This window comes from Bubalus bubalis, chromosome 15, assembly GCF_019923935.1.
Source record: "Bubalus bubalis isolate 160015118507 breed Murrah chromosome 15, NDDB_SH_1, whole genome shotgun sequence".
In the NCBI taxonomy this organism is placed as follows: domain Eukaryota; kingdom Metazoa; phylum Chordata; class Mammalia; order Artiodactyla; family Bovidae; genus Bubalus; species Bubalus bubalis.
This window is the reverse complement of record NC_059171.1, coordinates 18,092,284-18,118,997: the sequence shown is the minus strand read 5'-3', so window position 1 is coordinate 18,118,997 and position 26,714 is coordinate 18,092,284. Positions and strand designations below refer to the sequence as shown.

Genomic DNA, 26,714 nt, shown 5'->3' with positions numbered 1-26,714 from the left:
CAATCATCTGGGATTACTAGCTACATCAGTGCAAGTAATTAAGAAGTTAAATCCCAAGTTAAACTTGAAATGCAAAGTAACTTGAGGAAGGTAATGATTCACATATAGAAATTTGAGTTTATTTGAATTTTTTTTAGTGTAAACATTGGAGAAGGCAATGGCACCCCACTCCAGTACTCTTGCCTGGAAAATCCCATGGATGGAGGAGCCTGGTAGGCTGCAGTCCATGGGGTCGCTGAGGGTTGGACACAACTGAGCAACTTCACTTTCACTTTTCATTTTCATGTATTGGAGAAGGAAATGGCAACCCACTCCAGTGTTCTTGCCTTGAGAGTCCCAGGGACAGGGGAGCCTGGTGGGCTGCTGTCTGTGGGGTCACACAGAGTTGGACACGACTGAAGTGACTTAGCAGCAGTGTAAACATAATGAGTGTCTACAGATGACCTTCAACAGATGGTGTGGCAAATTTAAAGGTATTCTATGAATATTTTTTACCCTTTAAGTTCCCAGGTTCTAACTCCAAGACTTTTTCACAGTCCTGAAAAGCACTGTTCCAGTTCTGCAGTTTGAGTTCTGCTTGAGCACGATTGTTGTAAGCTGCTACTGTGGGAAGCACGGATAAGCTCCTGTAAAAGAGACACTTTTTAAAAGTTTTTAATATTTTATTGTGGTAGAATGTATGAAAGAGACATTAATGTCAACAAGCGAATGACAGGAAAACATAAAATGGAGGAACTCAGCTAAAGTTAGAAGCTAAAACAATCACAGCTCGTGTTGTGGGTGGAATTGCGTCCCCTTAAATTGGTATGTTGAAGTCCCACCCCCCAGCACCTCAGGATATAACTACACTTGGAGATAGTCTTGAAAGAGATGATTAAGTTAAAGTGAGGTCATGAGGGTGTTTCCTAATCCAATATGACTAGTATCCTTATAAGAAGACACACCTAGAGGAAAGATCACTTGAGACACAGAGGGAAGATGGCCACAGACAAGCCAAGGAGAGAGGCCTTAGAAGAAACCAACCCTGCAGAGAGTCCTTGATGTCAGACTTCTAGCCTCCAGAGCTGTGAGACAATACATTTCTGTTGTTTAAGTCAATCAGTTTGTGGCAGTTTGCAGGGCTGCTGCTGCTGCTAAGTCACTTCAGTTGCGTCTGACTCTGTGCGACCCCTGAGATGGCAGCCCACCAGGCTCCTCCGCCCATGGGATTTTCCAGGCAAGAACATTGGAGTGGGTTGCCATTTCCTTCTCCAATGCATGAAAGTGAAAGTGAAGTCGCTCAGTCGTGTCCGACTCTGAGCGACCCCACTACCAGGCTCTTCCGTCCATGAGATTTTCCAGGCAAGAGTACTGGAGTGGGGTGCCATTGCCTTCTCCGAGTTTGCAGGGCAGCCCCAGCAAATTAACACAGCATGGGCTGTCAAAATTAATATCATAAAATTCTACAAACTACTAAATCAACGTTTAGACAGATGCTTAAGTTTCTAGTGAAAAGGTTTAAAATTGATTCTGGCTTTAGAAGTGACATGATCATTTAAATACCCATATTGTTGCTGCTAAGTCGCTTTAGTTGTGTCCGCCTCTTTGCAACCCTAGGGACCATAGCCCGCCAGGCTCTTCTGTCCATGGGATTCTCCAGGTAAGAATACTGGAATGGGTAGCCATTCCCTTCTCCAGGGGATCTTCCCAACCCAGGGATCAAACCCAAATCTTCCGCATTGCAGGCGGATTCTTTACCATCTGAGCCACCCTTAAATACCCACACAGATCTCCTCAAAAAAAGCCAGTTTAGTTAACATCAATTTTTTTTTTCTTTTTTTTACTCTTTGGGGACAATTTCCTAGTTTAAAAAAAAACAAAAAAAAAACACAAGCAAATAGTGATCAACCACAACTAATACCCTTTGTTAGATTATTATTGTGTTAACAGACACAAATTAGTCTGCTATCTAAAAGTAGATTTAACTCTTAGGAAATAATCATAATCTTACCAAAGGATTTTAACTGAAGGAAACAGAAAAGAGCAGTAGTAGTTGAGGAATACAGACCTTAAGAGAGTAAGTTTTGCTACACTAAGGGTATGAATGCAATATAATTAATGAAAAGAAGAATTTTAAACCTACCTGGCTATTGCTTATAAAATTGATTTGAAATGTTGTAGAATAATGTATTTGCTAGGGACTTCCCAGGTAGTCCAGTGGCTAAAACTCTATGCTCCCAATCCAATGGGCCAGGGAGTTCAATCCCTGGTTGGGAAACTATATCCTGCATGCTGCAACTAAGAGCCTGCATACTGCAACTAAAAGATTCCACACGGCACAGTGGAGACCTACGACGCTGCCTTCCGCGACTGAGACCTAGTGCAGTCAAATAAATAAATACTCTCTATATAGTTTTAAAATAATGTACTCCTAAATATAGGAATGATAAGGGTATTGGTACACTGAATCTTCTAAATCCAGAGTTATAATATAAGATAAAAACAGAAAACTCACAGGGCATCCATTTATTAAGATCATTAGTGGAGATTTCCCAGGCAAAAATACTGGAGTGGGTTGTCATTTCCTTCTCCAGGGGATCTTCCCAACCTAGGGATCGAACCTACATCTCCTGCATTGGCAAGCAGATACTTTATTGCTGAGTCACCTGGGAAGCCCCACAAGATCATTAAAGATGAACATAAATAAATCACTGGAGAAGGAAATGGCAACCCACTCCAGCGTTCTTGCCTGGAGAATCCCAAGGATGGCAGAGCCTGGTGGGCTGCCATCTGTGGGGTCACACAGAGTCAGACATGACTGAAGTGACTTAGCATAGCATAGCATAAATAAATCACATGGTTGGGTAGCAATCAAACATAGAAAATACATGTAAGAATAAATAACACAAGAGCCTGACACTGAGTACCTCCCACATGCCAGACACTAAACATTAAACTCACTCAATCCTCATTATAATGCACAGAGGAGGAATTACTGCTTTCCCAGTCTTACAGATGAGAAAACAGATGGGGCAGGAAGGTTAAGTAACATGCCCAAGGCCACAGGCTTGAAAATGGTAGAGTTAAGGTTCAGACCTCAGTGGTTTACTCTAGCACCTGTTCTCTTTACCATCATGTTACCCTGCCTTTCAGCAACTTGTTTTATTTAATCCTCACAGCTGCTCTGAGGTTGGCACTATTATAGTCTCATCACATTGAGATGTCTGAGACAAAAGAGGTGAAAAATCTACCCAAGGTCTGAAAAGTGGCAGTGTGAGTTCCCTTAACCATTGTAATATGCTGCTTTAATTCTTCACCTCTATGATTTCTTCAAAGAGGAAAACAAGAAAAAGTTTGTTCCCTGTAATAGGCAAGAGATTCTCCACTGGTGGAAATATATAAGAAGAGAGAAAACAATACCAGAGCTGACATCCACCTGCCCAAACAGGGGAGGTTGAACTGAATGAATGATACCTCAATATTCTCTTTACTTTGTATGTTCACTTCAACAGTTTAGAGACACAAACGTTAAAAAAAAAAAAAAAAAAAAAACACAAAACTTCTTCCAAAGGTGGAAGCACGATTTTACAGCATTTAGTTCTATTAATAAGATAGCATTCGTGGTTCCATAAGCACAGTTTGTCTATAACAGTATTTTAAGAAGTTAGTTTACTTTTCACAGACTATAAGAGCTTCATACGTTCATACAAGCATACAATGAACGTGTACTGTGAACCAGGTGTTGGCTGGGCATTAGAGGTCCAGTGGTATTTTAAAAAATGACAAGTGGGCTCAATCTTACAGACTTTATAGTCCAGTTAGTGCCAGATCACACAAATTTGAATCATACCTCCAACAGATATTACAAAGATGTAAAATTACTATATGGGTTTGCAAATTTGGCAGTGGCGGGGGTGGGGGGCATTGGTGCGGTAATTGAGTCAGGTGGAGGTTTAACCTGGTCTGAGAAGTAAAGGAAAACTTTACAAAAGAAGTAAGGCATGGGCTGAGATCTGGATAATAAGTTAGAATTAACTAAATAACAAGTAGAGGAAAGAGTATTCTAGACAGAGGCTCAATATATGCAAAGGCCCTGTGGTTGGGAGGTAGTACCATAAAATACTAGAGCCAGGCAGTCTACTATAGAACCTGAGTTTTTAACCTCTATCCTGAATGAACTTTCTGTTGAGTTCCATCCAGACAGCTTCTATTTCCTCTGTAAAATAGTAAAGTTAGAAACTCTGTCAAACATAGGAGTGGAGTGGGAGCTTGGAGTTTTAAGAAAAGTATTGAGAAAACAAGGCAAGCACAAGTGAAAATGAAAGTGAAGTCACTCAGTTGTGTCCGACTCTTTGTGATCCCATGGACTGTAGCCTGCCAAACTCCTCCACCCATGGGATTTTCCAGGCAAGAATACTGGAGTGGGTCGCCATTTCCTTCTCCAGGGGATCTTCCTGACCCAGGGATCGAACCCTGGTCTCCTGTACCGCAGGCAGACTCTTTACTGTCTGAGCTAAACACAAGTGAATATATGATAAATTGCAAGTACCATATACTGAGTGATTATGACACATTATTTAGCTTATTTATATCATTTCAACAATTAAACACTATCATTTTTTAAATGACAAGATCAAACCACATCAAAAATCTGCTCACCGAGTATAGTACTTTACAGCTTCTTCATAATCTCCTGACTTAAAAGCTTCATTTCCTTTTTCCTTTTCACGCGTAGCCAGAAAAACCTTTTCCTTTTCAGTTAGACCTATAAATAAATGTTATCTGCTGTAAGTAAAAATATAACTTAATAGAATTTTCCAAATTTAAATCCAAAAATGCTTATTTTAACAGAAGCAGAAAACTATAAAAACAAATAAAAGCAAATAAAAGGTTTCCTAAGTTTACGATATTTCTATTCTTTTTAATCATTCAGAATTTTTGAAGGTTTAGATTTCTCAATAATTGTTTTGCTTTACTTTAAACGTACTATGTACCTGTGGACTTCAAGTGAACAGAAAGTGCTCCATCTTTTTGTTTTGAGGAAAAGAAATTTGAAGGATTTGGACAAAAAAGATTTGAAAAAGAGAATGAAAACTGAATCATGGTAAAAACAATATGTTTACATATTCATATATTTTAAAGTCTTATTACACTTAAGTATCATAACTATTATTACTCATAAAATTAAGAAGTTTAAGGATAGAATGGAATTTGTTAGAGGTGATCAGCCCTAGGAGAAAATTCATAAACTTTTTATGGAAATACACAGCTCTTAAAGAGAATGTCTTTGGGTCAACAGCTTTTATTATCATTCAAAAAAGGTAAAGATTGCTGCTGCTGCTGCTGCTAAGTCGCTTCAGTCGTGTCCGACTCTGTGTGACTCCATAGATGGCAGCCCACGAGGCTCCCCCGTCCCTGGCATTCTCCAGGCAAGAACACTGGAGTGGGTTGCCATTTCCTCCTCCAATGCATGAAAGTGAAAAGTGAAAGTGAAGCCACTCAGTCGTGTCCAACCCTTAGCGACCCCATGGACTACAGCCTACCAGGCTTCCCCATCCATGGGATTTTCCAGGCAAGAGTACTAGAGCGGGGTGCCATTGCCTTCTCCAGTAAAGACTACTAAATCATTCCTATTTTTCCCCCATTACCTGCTGTATCTAGTCTTGTCTCAATTTTAGACAAATGTGATTTGTTGTTTATTACAGTTCTTTCTTTATCTTCATCAAGTTTTGCACATTCTTTTTCCACGTCAAATCTTAAATGAAAAATAATAAAAAAATAGAAAAAAAGCTCAATACAAATAAGAGAATAAAACTTATTATTGATACTCTTGTATCTGTATCACTGTGCCTTTAAAAATAATATTCCAAAAATATATGGTAGGTTTGTATTAGATGTCACCTGTATTTTTTCCTAAAAAACACAGAATTTAGCGAGGACTTAAATTTTAATCAGACCTAAATTGTGCAGAACTTTGTTATTACAGTAGTGACTAATTTATCTTAATTTAAAAATTTGTTATTTTGGATGGGTAAATATTGCATTAGTTATTTTTGGTTACTCATAAATAAAAGGATGCCGTAGCTTTTTATTTAATGAAGAAACAAAATCAAGAGTGCTTAATCCAAATACTCTTAGTACTCTACTGACATAACTTACATTTGATATGTTCTGGTTTAAAATAATTAAGGAGTTATTACAGTATTTTATGACAGTGAATTTTTACTGACAATTTTATATAAAGAAATATAAAACATACTTATCCCACTCTGCATAATCTCTCGGAATTTTCTTTTTAGCTGGTCTGCTTTTAGAATTCTTTTCCTAAAAGAATAAAATTATATTTTATGAGATATTTAATATAAGATTAGCATATTTTCCTATAAAGGTGAAGCATTGGCTTAAGATACATGAATTGAATGGCCAAGAATAAGTTACCCTTGAAGATAGGACAGTTTCAGGATTATAATTATTAACATAATAATACACAGCAGATTAATTATGAGAGTGATGAATAGGACTTTAGGTACATATGTAAAACTTTAAAACTTACATGTATGAAATGTGATTATTATTGATTTTCTTATAATGAAAAAATATGAAACTATCATTCATTCTTTTAAAACCTAGGCATTGAAGAAATAGCTAGTTTGCTGTATTAGAGCTGTTTTGCTTACAATGACAGATACCCAAGTTGGACTAATTTTGTTTAAAAAGAATAATTTACTGGCTTATGTAACCAAATGGATGAAAGGGCTGGGATACTGCTGGATAAAGGATTCATATACCCTCTCTCTATAGCTCTTCCTCTCTCCACCTGTCTTCTCTTCCCTAGAAGTCTCTGCTTCTCTCTGCCTGATTGCTTGCTTTCTCTATGCAGTAGGAAATGTGGCTACACTCAGTCTGGGATTATAACCTCACCGGCTTCCCAATCAGAAGGGGAAAGGAGACTGACTCTTCTCCCCATCTTTAGTTAGAGAAATCCCAGGGAAGGACTCTGATTAGCTAGTTTGTGTTATGGGCCCATCACTGACCAATCCCTAGCTTTGTGTCATTAAGTGGCTCAACCCAGGTCACATGCCCACTGCAAGCACCAGAAGGGAATGGGAGGAAAGCAAACAACAGCTTAAAAATAGTTTCTTAAAAATCATCATTTGAAATCATCTGAATGGATACACAAGCACAATTCTGTAATATTATTCACTGGTCATTAGGGGTTAACACAGGTCTTCCAAATATTCCTATATTTCATTATACAATTAAAAATCATATCTGTTAAAATTTTCATGGTGACCACCAACAGGCACATGAAAAGATGTTCAACGTCACTAAACATCAGGGAAATGCAAATTAAAACCATGAGATATCACCTCACACCTGTCAGAATGGCTATCATCAAAAAGACCAGAAACAACAAATGTTGGAAAGGATGTGGAGAGAAGACAACTCTTGTACACTGTTGATAAGAACATAAATTGGTGCATCCACTGTGGGAAACGGTATGACGGTTTCTCAAAAAACTAAAAATAGAACTACCATATGATCCAGCAGTTCCACTCCAGGGTATATACCAAATATTGCTGCTGCTGCTAAGTTGCTTCAGTCGTGTCCGACTCTGTGCAATCTCATAGACAGCAGCCCACCAGGCTCCCCCTCCCTGGGATTCTCCAGGCAAGAACACTGGAGTGGGTTGCCATTTCCTTCTCCAACGCATGAAAGTGAAAAGTGAAAGTGAAGTCGCTCAGTCGTGTCCGACTCTTAGCGACCCCATGGACGGCAGCCTACCAGGCTCCTCCATCCATGGGATTTTTCAGGCAAGAGTACTGGAGTGGGGTGCCATTGCCTTCTCCTACCAAATATTAGGTTGGTACAAAAGTAATTGTGGTTTTGAATTGTGAATTTTAAATCATTATAACTAGGTTCAAACACATCTTTATTAATCAAAATAGGAAGTGTTACAATCAACACATTTTTTTTTTGCCAATGAGAAATAAGTTTGTTTATTCTTGTAGCATAAAAATCTGTGCTTCAGGATTTGATAAACTCTTGGAAAGCATTTTCTGCACCCTGCTGGTAGTGGAAGTGTTTTCCCTGCAAAAAGTTGTCTAGATGCTTGAAGGAGTGGTAGTCAGTTGGCAAGAGGTCAGGTGAATATTGCGGACGCTTCATTCAACTTCTGAAGCATCGGTTGTCATGGAGAAGAATTGGGCCCTTGCTGTTAACCAATGCCAGCTGCAAGTATTGTAGTTTTTGGTGCATCTCATAGATAGGCTGAACATATACTTCTCACATGTAATGATTTTGCTGGGATTCAGAAAGCTGTAGTGGATCAGATAGGCAGCAGACCACCATGACCATGACCTATTTTTGGTGGAAGTTTGACTTTGGGTAGTGCTTTGGAGCTTCTTCTCAGTCCAGCCATTGAGCTGGTCATCTCCAGTTGTCATATAAAATCCAATTTTCATTGCACACCTCAATTTGATCAAGAAATGGCTCGTTGTGGTTGTGTAGAATAAGCAAAGACAACACTTCAAAAGAACAATTTTTTTGATTTGTGGTCAGCTCATGAGGCACCTACTTATCGAGCTTTTTCACCTTTCCAATTTGCTTCAAATGCCAAATGACGGTAGAATGGTTGACATTGAGTTCTTCATGTAGTTTTAAGAGGATCAGTTTCAAATTTCTCTCAATTGGTCATCATCAACTTCCAATGGCTGGCCACTATGCTCCTCATCTTTAAGGCTCTCCTTTCCTTTGCAAAAATTCTTGAACTACCATTGCATTGTACATTCATTAGCAGTTCCTGGGCCAAGTACATTGCTGATGTTGCCAGATGTCTTCGCTGCTTAACAACCATTTTGAACTTGAATGAAAAAGTCACTTGAATTTGCTCTTTGTCTAACAACATTTCTATTAAAAAGTGAAAGTTGCTCAGTTGTGTCCGACTCTTTGCAACCCTATGGACTACACAGTCCATGGAATTCTCCAGGCCAGAATACTGGAGTGGGTAGCCGTTCCCTTCTCCAGAGGATCTTCCCAACAAAGGGCTAGAACCCAGGTCTCCCACATTGCAGGCTTATTCTTTACCAGTTGAGCCACAAGGAAGCCCAAGAATATTGGAGTGGATACCCGATTTGAACCAGGGTCTCCTGCATTGCAGGTGGATTCTTTACCAACTGAGTAAAATAAACAGCAAATAACTACAGCCATGAAATTAGAAAATGATTGCTTCTTGGCAGGAAAGCTATGACAAACCTAGATATTGTATTAAAAAGCAAAGACATCACTTTGCCAACAAAGGTCCATATAGTCAAGGCTATGGTCTTTCCATTAGTCATGTATGGATATGAGAGATGGATCATGAAGAAGGCAGAACACTGAAGAGCTGATGCTTTCGAACTGCGGTGCTAGAGAAGACTCTTCAGAGTCTCTTGGACAGCAAGGAGATTAAACCAGTCAATCTTAAAGGAAATCAACCCTGAATACTCATTGGAAGGACTGATACTGAAGCTGAAGTTCCAATATGTTAGCCACCTGATGCAAAGAGCAGACTCACTGGAAAATACTCTGATGTGGGGAAAGACTGAAGGCAGAAGAAGAGGGTGACAGAGGATGAGATGGTTGGATAGGATCACTGATTCAATAGACATGAACTTGGGCAAATTCTGGGAGATGGTGAAGGACAAGGAGCCTGGCATGTTGCAGTCCATGGGGTCTCAAACAACAAAAATAAGTCATTAGCAAAAAAAACATAAAGCAGGAAATTCAAATTAAAATGATGTATACTATAACCACATTTAAGAATGTATTCCAATATCAAACAGCAAAGTTCAACAATGCAAAACTGCAATTACCTTTGCACCAACCTAATAAAATGAAAACACTAATTTGAAAAGATAAATGCACCCCAATATTCACAGCAGCATTATTTACAATTACCAAGATCTGGAAGCAACCTAAGTGTCTATCAACAGATGAATGAATCAAGAAGAAGTAGCATATACATACAATGGAATACTACTAAGCCATAAAAAAGAATGAAATTTTGCCACGTGGAAAAACATTCGTGAACTTGAAGGCTATTATGCTAAGTGAAATAAGTCAGGCAGAGAAAGACAAATATTATATGATACCACTTGTATGTGGAATACAAAATATAAAACAAATTAATAAATATAACAAACAGGATACAGACTCACAGACATAGAAAACTGGTGGTTACCAGTAGGGAGAGAGAAGGTGAAAGTGGGGATTAGGAGGTACAAACTATTAGGTACAAGATAAATAAGGTACAAGGATATACTGTAAAATACAGGGAATACAGCCAATATATTATATTAACTATAAATGGAGTAAACCTTTAAAAATTGTGAATTACTATAAGACCTATAACTTGTATAATACCATACATCAACTATATCTCAATTTAAAAAAAAAAATTAAAACTACTCACAGAGCTCATCATAAAAGTCATTAAGTGTCTCCCCTAAGGGGAAATTTTTTTTTGTCACAAGCATCTATCTGAGAGCCCCCCAAGAATATGAAGTACTGTGAATTCCACCTGAAAGCTCAGATTTTACCACTGGCAACTAATACCATTCATTGTTTTCCTTGAGGTGACAGACCATTTCATTCATTTATAAGAAAATGTCTGCCAAAAACTGAACTCTGAACAACCATAGCCGGTCAGTCGTCTCTTCAAGTAAAAGTTGTTCCAGGAAAAAGTTGCTCATTCGGCTGACAGTCAGTCACACAAGTGGGTTTTCTTATGATGATCATCATATTTCATTTCACAGTGAAGTGCTTTCTGTGAAGTCTGCATTTTGTCACACAGAATATTAAAAAGATATGTCTTCAAGGTATCATATATAACAAAAAGAATACATTTTTTGTTGTTTCATCAAAGACATTTTTAAGGTAAATAGGAATTTCTTACTATGAGTGCATAGCAGTGGAGCAAACAAGGACCGCTAGTTCAATTAGTGCCACTGCCTTACTTCACAGTAAGGCACCAGCAGTTTTGGGCATCCCTGGGGGTTCAGGGGTAAGGAATCTGCCTGCTAATGCAGGAGAAGTGGGTTTGATCCCTGGGTCAGGAAGATCCCCTGGAGAAGGAAATGGAAACCCACGCCATTATTTTTGTCTGGGAAATCCCATGGACACGGGAGCCTGGTGGCTACAGTCCATGACGTCACAAAGAGCTGGACATGACTTAATGACTAAACAGCAACCAGCAGTTTTACCTTTAGGGCAAAAGTCAACGAAGTGAAAGAGACAAAGCATTATTTTATAAAAGAGTTTTAAAAATAACATTGACTTTATGGATCCCCTAGAAGGATCTCAGGGATAACCAGCATCCTTGGACCATACTTTGAGAACCACATTAGTCTGTCTACTCCTACTGGACTACAGTAAGGACACGGAGGAAATATTATTCATTGTTATAGTTTCGGGATACAGTCTTAGCACACAATGAGGGTTCAATAAATACGAATTCATTAATCACAGATAGTGTTATCCTTACTATACTTATTTACTGTGTGCCTCAGTTACCTGAATAATTCCTAATGAGGAGTAAAAAGATCCAGGAAGGTAAATTACCAAAGAGCAGAGTGATGAAGGGCTATGGATATTCTTCAAATAAAACTGAGAGGTCAAAGAAGAAACAAGGAAAACAAAAATGACTCAACCCAAAATGAAGACAATTAGGTAACCTCTTAGAGATCACCTCTAAGAGATGAGCTCTGTGAGTAGTTTTAATTTTTTTTTTAAATTGAGATATAGTTGATGTATGGTATTATACAAGTTATAGGTCTTATAGTAATTCACCTCTTAGAGATGATAAGAATAAAAGGGAAAAAAAGCAGGGAAAAAAGGAGGGCAGAGGCAATGGAATGTACGATTCAAGCCAAAATCCCCTGGAGATAAGGGCTGGGATCTGTTATATCAGGGTCAGGTAGACACCAAGAAGCTCAGTTTTAACTGGAAGTTAAGTGAACCTGGAACTCCAACAGGCCCCTTCTCTATGGAAACCATGCATTAGAAAGGAGAGCCCTGCATGGCAAAATAGGGACCAGTCTCAGAGAAATAACCGTGAGGGGCTGGGGACAGGGGAAGGGGATGCGCTAAACAGAGAAATGCCATATATAACTGCTTGAAATCCATGGATTTAATGGATTAATTAAACAGATTAATCCATCTGTTTAATGCTTTAAATCCATATTTAATTATACAAACAATTCCCACTGTACCTCTACTGGATATATAAAATTATCCCCTGAAACATTTACATACTCAATTGGATCTTAAGTACTCATCAAAACTTGTCAGAGTAGAAGAGACAGAACAGTCAAAAAATAAAAATAAGGGAAGTGGTAAACCCAAGATGCAAGTTCTTCAGAGGAAAATACTGTTTCGTTTTGATCTCCAGGGGAGGCTTACTCAACAAGGTGAAATTACCATGAAAAAAATCGCCAGCTGCCCAGAGGACACCACACTTTGGCTACAATGATTAAACCAAGCTAATGTTCTTAATAAACAACAACTTTCTCCCCTACCACCTACCCCCCACACCAAAAAGGTATACCTTGGCAACATGAAGATGGCTGTTTGAACCACGAACTGGAGGCAAATTATCTTCCACTGCTGGAAATGTTTCAGTTTCATGGAAGTGTATTTTATCATCTTCTTTTTTAATTTCTGATACCCAACTCTGAGAAGAAGAGAGAAAAAAAGAAGGTAAATATACAATTTTAAATAATTAACCAGACATTAGAAAAGACTATATATATATATATATATCATCATACTATGGGTCAATTTTTAAGTGACAATTTGATTCATGACATTCTCTCTACCTTAAATGCCCCTCTTACTCTGTGTTTTGCAATTGTAGGGAAATACACAATAACAAAGCTAGTGGAGGTGATAGAATTCCAGCTGAGCTATTCCAAATCCTGAAAGATGATGCTGTGAAAGTGCTGCACTCAATATGCCAGCAAATTTGGAAAACTCAGCAGTGGCCACAGGACTGGAAAAGGTCAGTTTTCATTCCAATCCCAAAGAAAGGCAATGCCAAAGAATGCTCAAACTACTGCACAATTGCACTCATCTCACACGCTAGTAAAGTAATGCTCAAAATTCTCCAAGCCAGGCTTCAGCAATATGTGAACCGTGAACTTCCTGATTTCAAGCTGGTTTTAGAAAAGGAAGAGGAACCAGAGATCAAATCACCAACATCCGCTGGATCATGGAAAAAGCAAGAGAGTTCCAGAAAAGCATCTATTTCTGCTTTATTGACTATGCCAAAGCCTTTGACTGTGTGGATCACAATAAACTGTGGAAAATTCTGAAAGAGTTGGGAATACCAGACCACCTGATCTGCCTCTTGAGAAATTTGTATGCAGGTCAGGAAGCAACAGTTAGAACTGGACATGGAACAACAGACTGGTTCCAAATATGAAAAGGAGTACATCAAGGCTGTATATTGTCACCCTGTTTATTTAACTTATATGCAGAGTACATCATGAGAAACGCTGGACTGGAAGAAACACAAGCTGGAATCAAGACTGCCGGGAGAAATATCAATAACCTTAGATATGCAGATGACACCACCCTTATGGCAGAAAGTGAAGAGGAACTCAAAAGCCTCTTGATGAAAGTGAACGTGGAGAGTGAAAAAGTAGGCTTAAAGCTCAACATTCAGAAAACAAAGATCATGGCATCTGGTCCCATCACTTCATGGGAAATAGATGGGGAAACAGTGTCAGACTTTATTTTTCTGGGCTCCAAAATCACTGCAGATGGTGACTGCAGCCATGAAATTCAAAGACGCTTACTCCTTGGAAGGAAAGTTATGACCAACCTAGATAGCATATTCAAAAGCAGAGACATTACTTTGCCAACAAAGGTTCGTCTAGTCAAGGCTATGGTTTTTCCTGTGGTCATGTATGGATGTGAGAGTTGGACTGTGAAGAAGGCTGAGCACCGAAGAATTGATGCTTTTGGAGAAGACTCTTGAGAGTCCCTTGGACTGCAAGGAGATCCAACCAGTCCATTCTGAAGGAGATCAGCCCTGGGATTTCTTTGGAAGGAATGATGCTAAAGCTGAAACTCCAGTACTTTGGCCACCTCATACGAAGAGTTGACTCATTGGAAAAGACCCTGATGCTGGGAGGAATTGGGGGCAGGAGGAGAAGGGGATAACAGAGGATGAGATGGCTGGATGGCATCACTGACTCGATGGACGTGAGTCTGGGTGAACTCCGGGAGTTGGTGATGGACAGGGAGGCCTGGCATGCAGCGATTCGTGGGGTCGCAAAGAGTCAGACATGACTGAGTGACTGATCTGATCTGATCTGATTTGACACAATAACATAAAATGTATCATCTTAACTATTCTTAAGTGTACAGTTCAGTATTGGTCAGTATATTCATTTCTGCCCTTTCTACTTTATCTTGCAAGATCATATTCATCTCCCTTCCAGTGAGCCTTCTCTGAACTTCCTGGTTGGGACAAAAGCATTTAGCATGAATATTTAAAATTCTCTATTTATTGTTTGTCTCTCTTACCACACTGTAAGTTCCTTGACAGTAGAACCTATCTCAAAGTGAAAGTGAAGTCGCTCAGTCGTGTCCGACTCTTCGTGATCCCATGGACTGCAGCCCACCAGGCTCCTCTGCCCATGGGATTTTCCAGGCAGGAGTACTGGAGTGGGTGCCATTTCCTTCTCCAACGCATGAAAGTGAAAAGTGAAAGTGAAGTCGCTCAGTAGTGTCCAACTCTTTGTGACCCCATGGACTGCAGCCCACCAGGCTCCTCCGTCCATGGGATTTTCCAGGCTAGAGCACTGGAGTGGGGTGCCATTGCCTTCTCTGACCTATCTCAAACACCCAAGCAAATCAGGTGCAAATTAACATACAGATTAGATTGACCACATTTTCCAACTTTAGCAGTTTGACAGAAAGGTAAATATTAATTACTTCTGATTTTTTTATACACAACGTGTTGTGTTGTGTTTAGTTGCTCAGTTGTGTCCAACTCTTTGCAACCCCATGGATTGCAACTGTAGCCCGCCAGGCTCCTCTGTCCATGGGATTCTCCAGGCAAGAACACTGGAGAGGGTAGTCATTCCCTTCTCCAGGGAATCTTTGTGACCTAGGGATCAAACCTGTATATCCTGCATTGCAGGCAGATTCTTTACTATCTGAGCCACCAAGGAAGTCCTTTATATACAATGGACAGCATAAAATATAAAAAATGACAGTAAAGACAAAGAAGCAGCAAAATGCTACCCATAGCCGACAGAAGCAGACACAGAGAGTGAATGGATGTTGGAAATAACAAACAGAGACTTAAAAACAGCTGCAATAAATATATGAGAAGAGTGAACAACATGCAGGAACAATTGAGAAATTCAGGAGAAGACTGAAAACTTTAAAAAAGAATTAATGGAAATTCCAAAAATAAAATACTCAGTATCCAAAATGAATCTATTTGATTAAGAGTATGGACACAGGAAAATAGTGGACAAAAAATCAGTAACATTAGAGTAGATTTGAGCAACATTAACAAACTTGGCCTAATCAATATAGATTTCTATGTTATTTTCAAGAGCACATGGAGCATAGGCCAAAAAATTCTCAAGAAATCTCATAGGGTTGAAATTATACAAAGTATGGAATCTGACCACAACAGACCTAAACTAGAATTCAGTAATAATAAGTATTTAGACCATCCCCAAGAAATTGGAATTTGAATTCACTTATAAGGAGTTCATGAGTTAAAAAGGAAATCAGATGGAAAATAATTTGAAATAAGAGATAATGAAAACATGACATATAATAATTTATATCATGCAGATAAAGTATTAGAGGAAATTTTACAACTTTAAACAAGAAGAAAGGTTCAAGATCAATTATTAATAGTTAAGCTTCTACCTTAAAAAACTAATAGAAAACACATTAAAGCCAAAGTGAGTAGGAGGAAATAAAAATAGTTAAAAAATAAGAGTAGAAATCCATAAAACACAAAATAGAAAAAGAAAATCAACATCCAAATATTGTTTTTTTTGGAAATAAACAATTGACAAACATAACAAGACTAGGCAAAAGAAAGTGAAAGGAAAAAAAAAAGTGAAAGGAAAAAATACAAATTAGCAGGCATAAAAGAAGCACATCTCTAACAATCCTACAGATATTTTAAAAAAAAGATATTTTAGACAAATTTATACCAATAACTTTGCAATTTAGATAAACAAATTCCCTGCCCAAGGCAATTTACAGATACAATGCAATCTCTATCAAATTACCAATAGCATTTTTCACAGAACTAGAACAAAAATTTTAAAATTTTTGGAAACACAAAGGACCCTGAAGTGCCAAAGCAAGCTTGAGAAAGAAAAATAGAGCTAAGGATTCAGGCTTCCTGACTTCAGACTATACTGCTGCTGCTGCTGCTAAGTTGCTTCAGTCATGTCCGACTCTGTGCGACCCCATAGATGGCAGCCACCAGGCTCCCCAGTCCCTGGGATTCTCCAGGCAAGAACACTGGAGTGGGTTGCCATTTCCTTCTCCATCAGACTATACTACAAAGCTACAATAATCAAAATAGTATGGTACTGGCACAAAACCCATAAATACAGATCAATGGAACAGGATAAAGAGCCTCAAAATTATCCACAGGCCTGTGGTCAATTAATCTACAACAAAGGAGGCAAGAACATACAAGGACAAAAAGACAGTTTCTCCAATAAATAGTGCTGGAAAACTGGGCAGCTACATGTAAAAAAAGAAAATTAGAATATTCTCTAACACCATGCACAAAAATAAACTCAAAATGGATTAAAGACCTACATGTAAGACTGGATACCAAAACACTGCTAGAGGAAAACACCGGCAGAACATTCTTTGACATAAATTGCAGCAATACCTTTCCTGACCCATCTCTTAAGAGTCATGGAAATAAAATCAAAAATAAATGGGACCTAATTAAACATGAAAGCTTTTCTATAGCAAAGGAAACCATAAAGAAAATGAAAAAACAGTCTACAGAATGGGAGAAAATATTTGCAAATGGTGCAGCTAACAAGGGATTAAACTCCAAAATATACAAACAGTTCATATAACTCAGTATAAAAAAAACTCCAAAGAACCCAATCAAAAAAACAGGCAGAAGATCTAAATAGACATTTCTCCAAAGAAGATATCAGTTCAGTTCAGTTCAGTTGCTCAGTCGTGTCCAACTCTTTGCGACCCCATGAATCACAGCACAGCAGGCCTCCCTGTCCATCACCAACTCCCGGAGTTCACCCAGACTCATGTCCATCGAGTCAGTGATGCCATCCAGCCATCTCATCCTCTGTTGTCCCCTTCTCCTGCCCCCAATCCCTCCCAGCATCAGGGTCTTTTCCAATGAGTCAACTCTTCGTATGAGGTGGCCAAAGTACTGGACTTTCAGCTTTAGCATCATTCCTTCCAAAGAAATCCCAGGGCTGATCTCCTTCAGAATGGACTGGTTGGATCTCCTTGCAGTCCAAGGGACTCTCAAGAGTCTTCTCCAACACCACAGTTCAAAAGCATCAATTCTTCGGTGCTCAGCCTTCTTCACAGTCCAACTCTCACATCCATACATGACCACAGGAAAAACCATAGCCTTGACTAGACGAACCTTTGTTGGCAAAGTAATGTCTCTGCTTTTGAATATGCTATCTAGGTTGGTCATAACTTTCCTTCCAAGGAGTAAGTGTCTTTTAATTTCATGGCTGCAGTCACCATCTGCAGTGATTTTGGAGCCCAGAAAAATAAAGTCTGACACTGTTTCCACTGTTTCCCCATCTATTTCCCATGAAGTGATGGGACCGGATGCCATGATCTTCGTTTTCTGAATGTTGAGCTTTAAGCCTACTTTTTCACTCTCCACTCTCACTTTCATCAAGAGGCTTTTGAGTTCCTCTTCACTTTCTGCCATAAGGGTGGTGTCATCTGCATATCTGAGGTTATTGATATTTCTCCCGGCAGTCTTGATTCCAGCTTGTGTTTCTTCCAGTCCAGCGTTTCTCATGATGTACTCTGCATATAAGTTAAATAAACAGGGTGACAATATACAGCCTTGACGTACTCCTTTTCCTATTTGGAACCAGTCTGTTGTTCCATGTCCAGTTCTAACTGTTGCTTCCTGACTTGCATACAAATTTCTCAAGAGGCAGATCAGGTGGTCTGTTATTCCCATCTCTTTCAGAATTTTCCACAGTTTATTGTGATCCACAGGCACATGAAAAGATGCTCAACATCACTCATTACTAGAGAAATGCAAATCAATACCCCAATGAGGTATCACCTCATACTGTTAGAAGGGCCATCATCAAAAAGTCTACAAACAAAAAATGCTGGAGAGTGTGTGTAGAAAAAGGAACTCTCCTATACTATTAGTGGAAATGCAAACTGGAGCAGCCACTATGGAGAATGGTATGGAGGTTCCTTAACAAACTAAAAATAGAGTTAACATATGATCCTCCAATCCCACTGCTGGGCATATATTCAGAGAAAAGAAAATATACATGCACCCCAATATTCTTTGCAACACTACTTACAATAGGCAAGACATGGAAGAAACCTAAATGTTTATCAACAGATGAATGGATAAAGAGGATGTGGTATATTTATTCAATGAAATGTTACTCAGTCATAAAAAAGAATGGAATAATCCATTTGTAGTAACATGGATGGACCTAGAAATAAATCAAAGTGAAGAAACTATACTCAATACTTCACAATAACCTATATGGGAAAAGAATATGAAAAAAATAAGATACTAACATATATGTATGTATAACTGAATCACTATGCTGTACACCTGAAAGTAACACAACACCGTATATCATCTTCAATAAAAAAAAAATAAATAAAAAATGTAAACAGATCAGAAAAAAAAAAAAAAGATAGAATGATGGTTGCCAGGGGCTGGTGGTGGGGGTAGGATTGGAGAGTTATTGTTAAATGGTATGGAGTTTCAGTTTTGGAACATGAAAAAGTCCTTGAGATTGGTTGCATAATAATATGAATATACTTAACACTAATGAACTGTATACTTGAAAATGATAAAGATGATAAACTCTATATGATGTGTGTTTTATTACAATAAAAATAAAGAAATAAAATGTCATAATTGAAGTGACTTGGAATGAGCAAATTAAATTAAAAACATCAACTTTTATAATAGTATAAAATAAATACTTAGGAATAAATTTCATTAAAAATATATAAGAAGAATATATACACTGAAAACTACAAACACTGCTTCAAAAAATTAAATAAAGCTTATATGAACAGAAAAATACATGTTCATCAATCAGAAATCTCAGTAATATCAAGGTATCAATTCTTCCAAAACTGATCAACAAATTCAAAACAATCCCAACACAAATAAATACAATTTCTATTTTATAGAAATTGGCAAGCAAAGGACCTGGAACAGCCAAAATAACTTTGAAAACAAAGAACAAAGTTGGAGGACTTGCACTACCTGATATGAGAAAGGAATCTGAAAAAGAATAGATATATGTAAATGCATAACTGAATCACCTTGCTGTGCATGTGAAACGAACACAACACAACACAGCTATTGTAAATCAACTACTTTGTTGCTGTTCAGTCACTAAGTCATATCTGACTGTGACCCCATGGACTGTAGCATGTCAGGCTCCTCTGTCCTCTGCTATCTCCCAGAGTTTGCTCAAATTCATGTCCATTGAGTTGGTGATGCTATCTAACCATCTTATCCTCTGCCTCTCTCTTCTCCTTTTGCCTTCAATCTTTTCTAGCATCAGAGCCTTTTTCACTGAGTTGGTTCTTTGCATCAGATGACCAAGCTATTGGACCTTCAGCACCAGTCCTTCCAATGAATATTCAGGGTTGATTTCCTTTAGGATTGACTAATTTGATCTCCTTGCACTCCAAGGGACTCTCAAGAGTCTTCTCTAGCACAACAATTCGGAAGCATTAATTCTTTGGCGCTCAACCTTCTTTATCTGACTCACATCCCTACATGACTACTGGAAAAAACATAGCTTTGACTTTACAGACCTTTGTCAGCAACATGATGTCTCTGCTTTTTAATATGTGTCTAGGTTTGTCATAGCTTTTCTTCCAAGGAGCAAGCATCTTTTAATTTCATGGCTGTAGTCACCATTAACAGGGATTTTGGAGTCTAAGAATATAAAATCTGTCATTGCTTCTTCCACTTTTTCCCCTTCTATATGCCATGAAGTGATGGGACTGGATGCCATGATCTTAGTTTTTTGAATGTTGTGTTTCAAGTCAGGTTTTTCACTCTCCTCTTTCATCTTCATCAAGAAGCTTTTTAGTTCCTCTTCACTTTCTGCCATTAGAGTGGTGTCATCTGCATATCTGAGGCTGTTGATATTTCTCCTGGAAATCTTGATTCGAGTTTGTGATTCACCCAGCCCAGCATTTCACATGATGTGAAATTTAACTTCTGCATAGAAGTTAAATAAGCAGGGTAACAATATACAGTCTTGTCATACTCCTCTCTCAATTTTGAACCAGTCAATTCCATGTCCGGTTCTAACTGTTGCTTCTTGACCTGAATACAGGTTTCTCAGGAGACAGGTAAGGTGGTCTGGTACTCCCATCTCTTTAAGAATTTTCCACAGTTTGTTATGATCCACACAGTCAAAGGTGTTAGCATAGTCAATGAAGCAGAAGTAGACGTTTTTCTGGAATTCCCTTGTTTTCTTCATGATCCAACAAATGTTGGCAATTTGACCTCTGGTTCCTCTGCCTCTTTGAAACCCAGCTTATACATCTAGAAGTTCCTGGTTCATGTACTGCTGAAGCCTAGCTTGAAGGATTTTGAGCATAATCTTGCTAGCATGTGAGTATATCCAATATAAAATTAAAAATGTTTAAAAAGACTTATTGTTATCAAGACAATGGACTACTGGTGTAAAGATAGATATTTAGATTAATGAACAGAATACAGAAACAGAGCTACACATACAAAGTCAACCTATTTTTGACATTCGCACCAAGAAGTTCAATGAAGAAAAGATAATAATTCATTAGATGCTTGAATATTTGGATATCCATATTGGTATATACAAATATATGCACTGTATGTATATATATTTATGTGTGTGTCCAAAAAATAAAACTGATCTTACACCTACATTTGAGAGTTAAAACGATAAACTTCCTAGACAAATCATAGGAGAAAATGTAGGGATCTTAAATTAGACAAAGGTTTCTTAAATAAGACACAAAAGCACAAACTATAAGAAAAATTGACTCAGCCATTAAAAAGAATACATTTGAATCAGTTCCAATGAGGTGGATGACACTGGAGCCTATTATACAGAGTGAAGTAAGCCAGAAAGAAAAACACCAATACAGTATACTAACGCATATATATGGAATTTAGAAAGATGGTAACGACAACCCTGTATGCAAGACAGCAAAAGAGACACAGATGTATAGAACAGTCTTTTGGACTCTTTGGGAGAGGGTGGGGGATGATTTGGGAGAATGGCATTAAAACATATATAATATCATATAAGAAACGAATCGCCAGTCCAGGTTCGATGCAGGATATAGGAAGCTCGGGGCTAGTACACTGGGATGACCCAGAGGGATGGTATGGGGAGGGAGGTGGGGGGGGAGGTTCAGGATGGGGAACACGTGTACACCCATGGCGGATGCATGTTGATGTATGGCAAAACCAATACAATATTGTAAAGTAAAAAAATAAATTAAAAAAAAAGAAAAATTGGTTTTATCAAAAGTAAAAATTTTTGCTCTTCCAAAGATGCTATTTAAAAAAAAAAGAAAAGGCAAGCCATACAACATCAGCAAATATTTGCAAAGATACATCTTCATGTGTAAAATACACAAAAGATATGTATTTTACAGTTCAATAAGAACATAAACAATCTAATTTTTTTAATGGGCAATGGATTTAAAGACAAAAGAAGATATATGGATGACAAGCAAATGAAAAGACATTCAACATCATTAGTAATTAGAGAAATACAAATAAAAAGCACAATGAGATACCATTATATACCCAACAGAAGAGCTAAAATTAACCAAACTGACAATCCTAATTATGGACCATGATGTAGAGCAACTGGAACTTTTATCCATTATTGGCAGGATTGATTGCCACTTTAGAAAATATTCTGGGGGACTTCCCTGGTGGTTCAGTGGCTAAGACTTGTAGTTCCTAATGCAGGGAGCCCAGATTCGATCCCTGGTCATGGAACTAGATTCCACATACCACAGTGAAGATTGAAGATGCGACACAGCCAAATAAATAAAAAGAAAGGAAAAAAAAATTTTGGCATTTGTTCATCAAGTAGTAAATGGTTAAACAAATTGTAAGATAGCCATACAAATCACTGTTGCTGCTGCTGCTGCTTCTAAGTCGCTTCAGTCGTGTTCGATTCTTTGCGACCCCATAGACAGCAGCCCACCAGGCTCCCCCGTCCCTGGGATTCTCCAGGCAAGAACACTGGAGTGGGTTGCCATTTCCTTCTCCAATGCATGAAAGTGGAAAGTGAAAGTGAAGTCGCTCAGTCGTGTCCGACTCTTAGCAATCCCATGGACTGCAGCCCACCAGGCTCCTCCATCCATGGGATTTTCCAGGCAAGAGTACTGGAGTGGGGTGCCATCGCCTTCTCCATACAAATCACTGCTATTCAGCAATTAAAAGGAATGAACTATGGACACATGCAACAACACAGATGAATCTCAGAAGCATCATGCTCAGTGGAAGAAGACAGATATGAAAGAAGATATGCTATATAATTATATTTATATGAAAGGCTAGAAAAGGCAAATCTGTAACGATAGAAAGCAGTTCAGTGGCTGCCAGGAACCAGGGTATATGGTCCGCACTGACTGCAAAGGGGCACAATGAAACTTGTAGGGGTAATGGAAATATTCTATAGAACATATGATTTGTCAAAACTCAGTGAAATAACCATAATACAGCTAATTTTTAAAAAATAGAAATACAGTTGATTTACAATATAATGTTAGTTTTAGGTGTATAACATAGTGGTTAAATATTTTTGTAGATTATATTCCATTTAAAGTTATGAAGTAATGGCTCTATTTCTCTATTTCATCCTTGCTGCTTATTTATTTTATACATAGTAGTTTGTATCTCTTAATCCCTTACTCCTATCCTGCCTCTCTTTCTTCTCCTCTCCCCACTGGTAACCACTAGTTTGTTCTCTATATCTGTGAGCCTGTTTCTGTTTTGTTGTATACATTCATTTGTTTTATAAAATGGCTAAGTTTTATTGAATGTAAACTATAACAATAATGCTGATTAAAAGAAATCAGTAAAGACACAAGCAGGTCATTAACAAAATAAAAAATTCAGTGACAGACTTCTAAAGCTTTAACGTTATGGTAAACAAACAATACATTATGTACTGTCATTTTTAAATCATTTACTTGATTTTAAAATGTAAAAAATGATTAGAGTATCCAGGGAAGAGTAACCTGAAGTAGGCATTCCTACATTCTACTGTTGGGAGAGTACAAAGGTACAACTTTCTGAGACACAAAGAAACGTGTTTTAACAGAAATACATTCAGATCCTTTCAGATCAAGGCACTTGAATTCTAATAACTTACTCCTAGGAAATAACCAAGATGTACAAAAAATTATGAACAAACATGTTTGGATAGCACTATTTATACGTGCTGACTGAATTATGGTTCTTTTGTAGGATGGGATATTACTTAGTCATTTAAAATACATACATGTACGTGAGCATGCTTCCCACCTCCATAAATATACAAATCTACAAAAACACAGTCACAATAGTCTCCTGGATGTAAGGAGCAACCAATACCACGTAAGTAATTACCACAAAATTCCCTTTACTGATTTCAGACAAGTAGATATATATCCCATGACAATGTCACCAAAAAAGTGATGTTATTCTATACCTTTATGTCACCGTCAATTTTTTCCCATTCTTCTGCTGTAAAACTGGATGCTGTTGCCGCAGGTTTATCTTTCCTCAAAGCTCTACTTCCAGGAGCCAAGCCTGAAAGGTGCTTTTCACAAAATTCAGTAAGTTCAGGATAGTATCCTTCCTCACCAGACCTTTTAAAAAATTCAGAATTTTAGAGTTACCACTTTATTTAGAGAGCATGTAAACCTGTGGTTTGCAAGCTGGGTTCCACGGAGCCCAGGGGTTCCAAGGACATCTCATGACCTGCCTCTCTACAAGAATGAAGGCTGGGCTGCTGCTTTTCCCAAACCTTCCTCAATTTCAGCAGCCTCTACTTTCATCTGATCTATGGAGTGTCGCAATGAAGGGGAGAAACAGGAGCTCCAAAGACACCAATTTCCATCACACACTTTAAAAGTTGAATGCATAACATTTTCTCTCCTCTTCAATACTCACATGTTCATTTTGTACATAAGGTAATTTTAAACTTACAAATGGAAATTCATTATTAGAGACAGGCAGAGAGTAAGACTTCGGAGTTACTTTTCAATGAGGAATTACTATCCTAGCTCAATTTTTTCCCGCAAGGGGATAGGAAGATAATGGCAGAGGAAGAGTTTAGAACAACACACCTCTAAATTCAGCCACTCAAGGAACAGAATTCCTTCCTCACAGAGTCAGATGGAGACATCTGTTCCTTTTTGCTTGTTTATTTTTTTAAGGAAAATCAATCTTTTCCCTGTTTCTTGTGAATCTGCTTACTTTTAAATTTTTAGAGAAATAAAAATAAATCCCATTTTCAAATTAAATTTTAAAATATAATTCCAAGTCCATACCACTTAAAAAGGCTATTCATAAAAAGAAATCTTTCAAATTCTTTCATCCCATAAACTCTCATTTTCTTTACTAGTCATTGATCAAATACAATTGAAAATGTTCTCATATGTTGAGAAAAACAAAAGAGAAAACAATGATATGATGAGGCTATTACCTCAACTCTGGCTGGGGACAAGCAGGACTGCTTAGGAAGGGCAGGAGGCTAACGGTGAAAGAAAAAGGGAAGGACATAGAGATAAAGAAGGGCATCAGAGGAAAGAAAAGAATCACTGCTGAGTAAAAGGAATACTATTGATGTCCTGGAAAGGGCAAGTTCATGCTCACAAGTGCTTCTGCAATATGAGGCTACCCTCCAAACGAAAATCCCTCAAGAAACACCACACAGGTGGCACAGGTTGGTATGCAACGGGTCAGTGTTTCCCTTTTTAAAAAAATATTTGTTTACTTACTTCGGCTTCCCAGGTGACTCAGTGGTAAAGAATCTGCCTGTCAATGCAAGAGACTTGGGTTTGATCCTTGGATTGGGAAGATCCCCTGGAGAAGGAAATGGCAACCTGCTTCAGGCAACCTGCGTCGAAAATTCCACGGACGGAGGAGCCTGGTGGGCTACAGTTCATGGCATCTCAAAGGGTCAAACACGACTGACCGACTGAGCACATTTGTTTATTTGGCTGCGTCAGGTCTCAGTTGCGGCACCTTGGGATCTTTGTTGCATGTGGGATCGTTCATTGTCATATACAGACTCTCTCTAGTTGCAGTACCAGGGCTTAGTTGCTCCGAGGGCTGTGAGATCCCAGTTCCCTGATCAGGGATCAAACTTGCGTCCCCTGTATTGAAAGGCACGCCCCTGGACCACTGGGAAGTCCCAGGTCAGTGTTTGTTGCAGAGTTTTCTTGACCACCTGCCTGTCCATCTTCCAGGGTGTTGTTAAAAACACATGTTCCTGGGCCCCGATCCCAATTTCCTGAAGCAGAATCTCTAGGAATGGGGCTCTCAAATTAGCAATTTTTTAACCACCATATTTGGTGAATATGAAAGTTTGACAATCACGGCCACAGGGCTCTTACCCAGAAAAGGCCTTGATTCCCTGACTTTTGTTCCTACTTCCTGCTCCCACCCCACCGTCCATGTGACAGCTCCCAGTGACTTACCCACCTTTGTTGACAGGTAGTGTGAAATGCGGAGAAGGCAATGGCACCCCACTCCAGTACTCTTGCCTGGAAAATCCATGGACGGAGGAGCCTGGTGGGTTGCAGTCCATGGGGTCTCGAAGAGTTGGACACAACTGAGCGACTTCGCTTTCACTTTTTCACTTTCATGCACTGGAGAAGGAAATGGCAACCCACTCCAGTGTTCTTGCCTGGAGAATCCCAGGGACGGGGGAGCCTGGTGGGCTGCTGTCTATGGGGTCGCACAGAATCGAACACGACTGAAGCGACTTAGAAGCAGCAGCAGTGTGAAGTGAGACAGTGCCAAAGCGCTTTATCAGCAGAAGCAGATGCCTCCTAACAGCTGCTTTACCTTTTCCTACAAAATGGGAGGAAGCAAGAAAAATGCTCTCCTTCTGGGATACCGATTAACCTAAGTCTGGTGCTGGAAAATGTGGTTCAGTCACTAAATCCTGCTTGACTCTGTGACCCCATGAACTGTAGCCTGCCAGGCTTCTCTGTCTATAGGATTCTCCAGGCAAGAATACTGGAGTGGATTGCCATTTCCTTCTCCAGGGGATCTTCCCAACCCAGTGATTGAACCTGTGTCTCCTGCATTTTCTTGCTGGAATTAAATCAGGCTAGAACCCTCCAAACTAACCACAGAATTAAAACCACTGTTTTGGAACCTAACATGGACAAAAACAACAATCTCAATATTTGAAAATTTGCTCCAAAATTTCTAATGAGGCTTTGAATTT

The 26,714-nt window shown here is 38.6% G+C and overlaps 1 protein-coding gene across 1 annotated transcript in view; it reads right to left on the bottom strand.

Moving 5' to 3' along the window:
* SPAG1 (sperm associated antigen 1) overlaps positions 1-26,714 on the bottom strand; it is an 84,931-nt gene that overhangs the window by 55,538 nt on the left and 2,679 nt on the right. Inside the window, exons 3-8 of the mRNA XM_025265084.3 lie at positions 23,961-24,120; positions 12,566-12,691; positions 6,239-6,303; positions 5,628-5,734; positions 4,639-4,744; positions 496-626 (exon numbers count right to left, since the gene is read on the bottom strand). Of these exons, the coding sequence (XP_025120869.3) occupies positions 496-626; positions 4,639-4,744; positions 5,628-5,734; positions 6,239-6,303; positions 12,566-12,691; positions 23,961-24,120 (695 nt within the window). The remainder of the gene's footprint in view (positions 1-495; positions 627-4,638; positions 4,745-5,627; positions 5,735-6,238; positions 6,304-12,565; positions 12,692-23,960; positions 24,121-26,714) is intronic.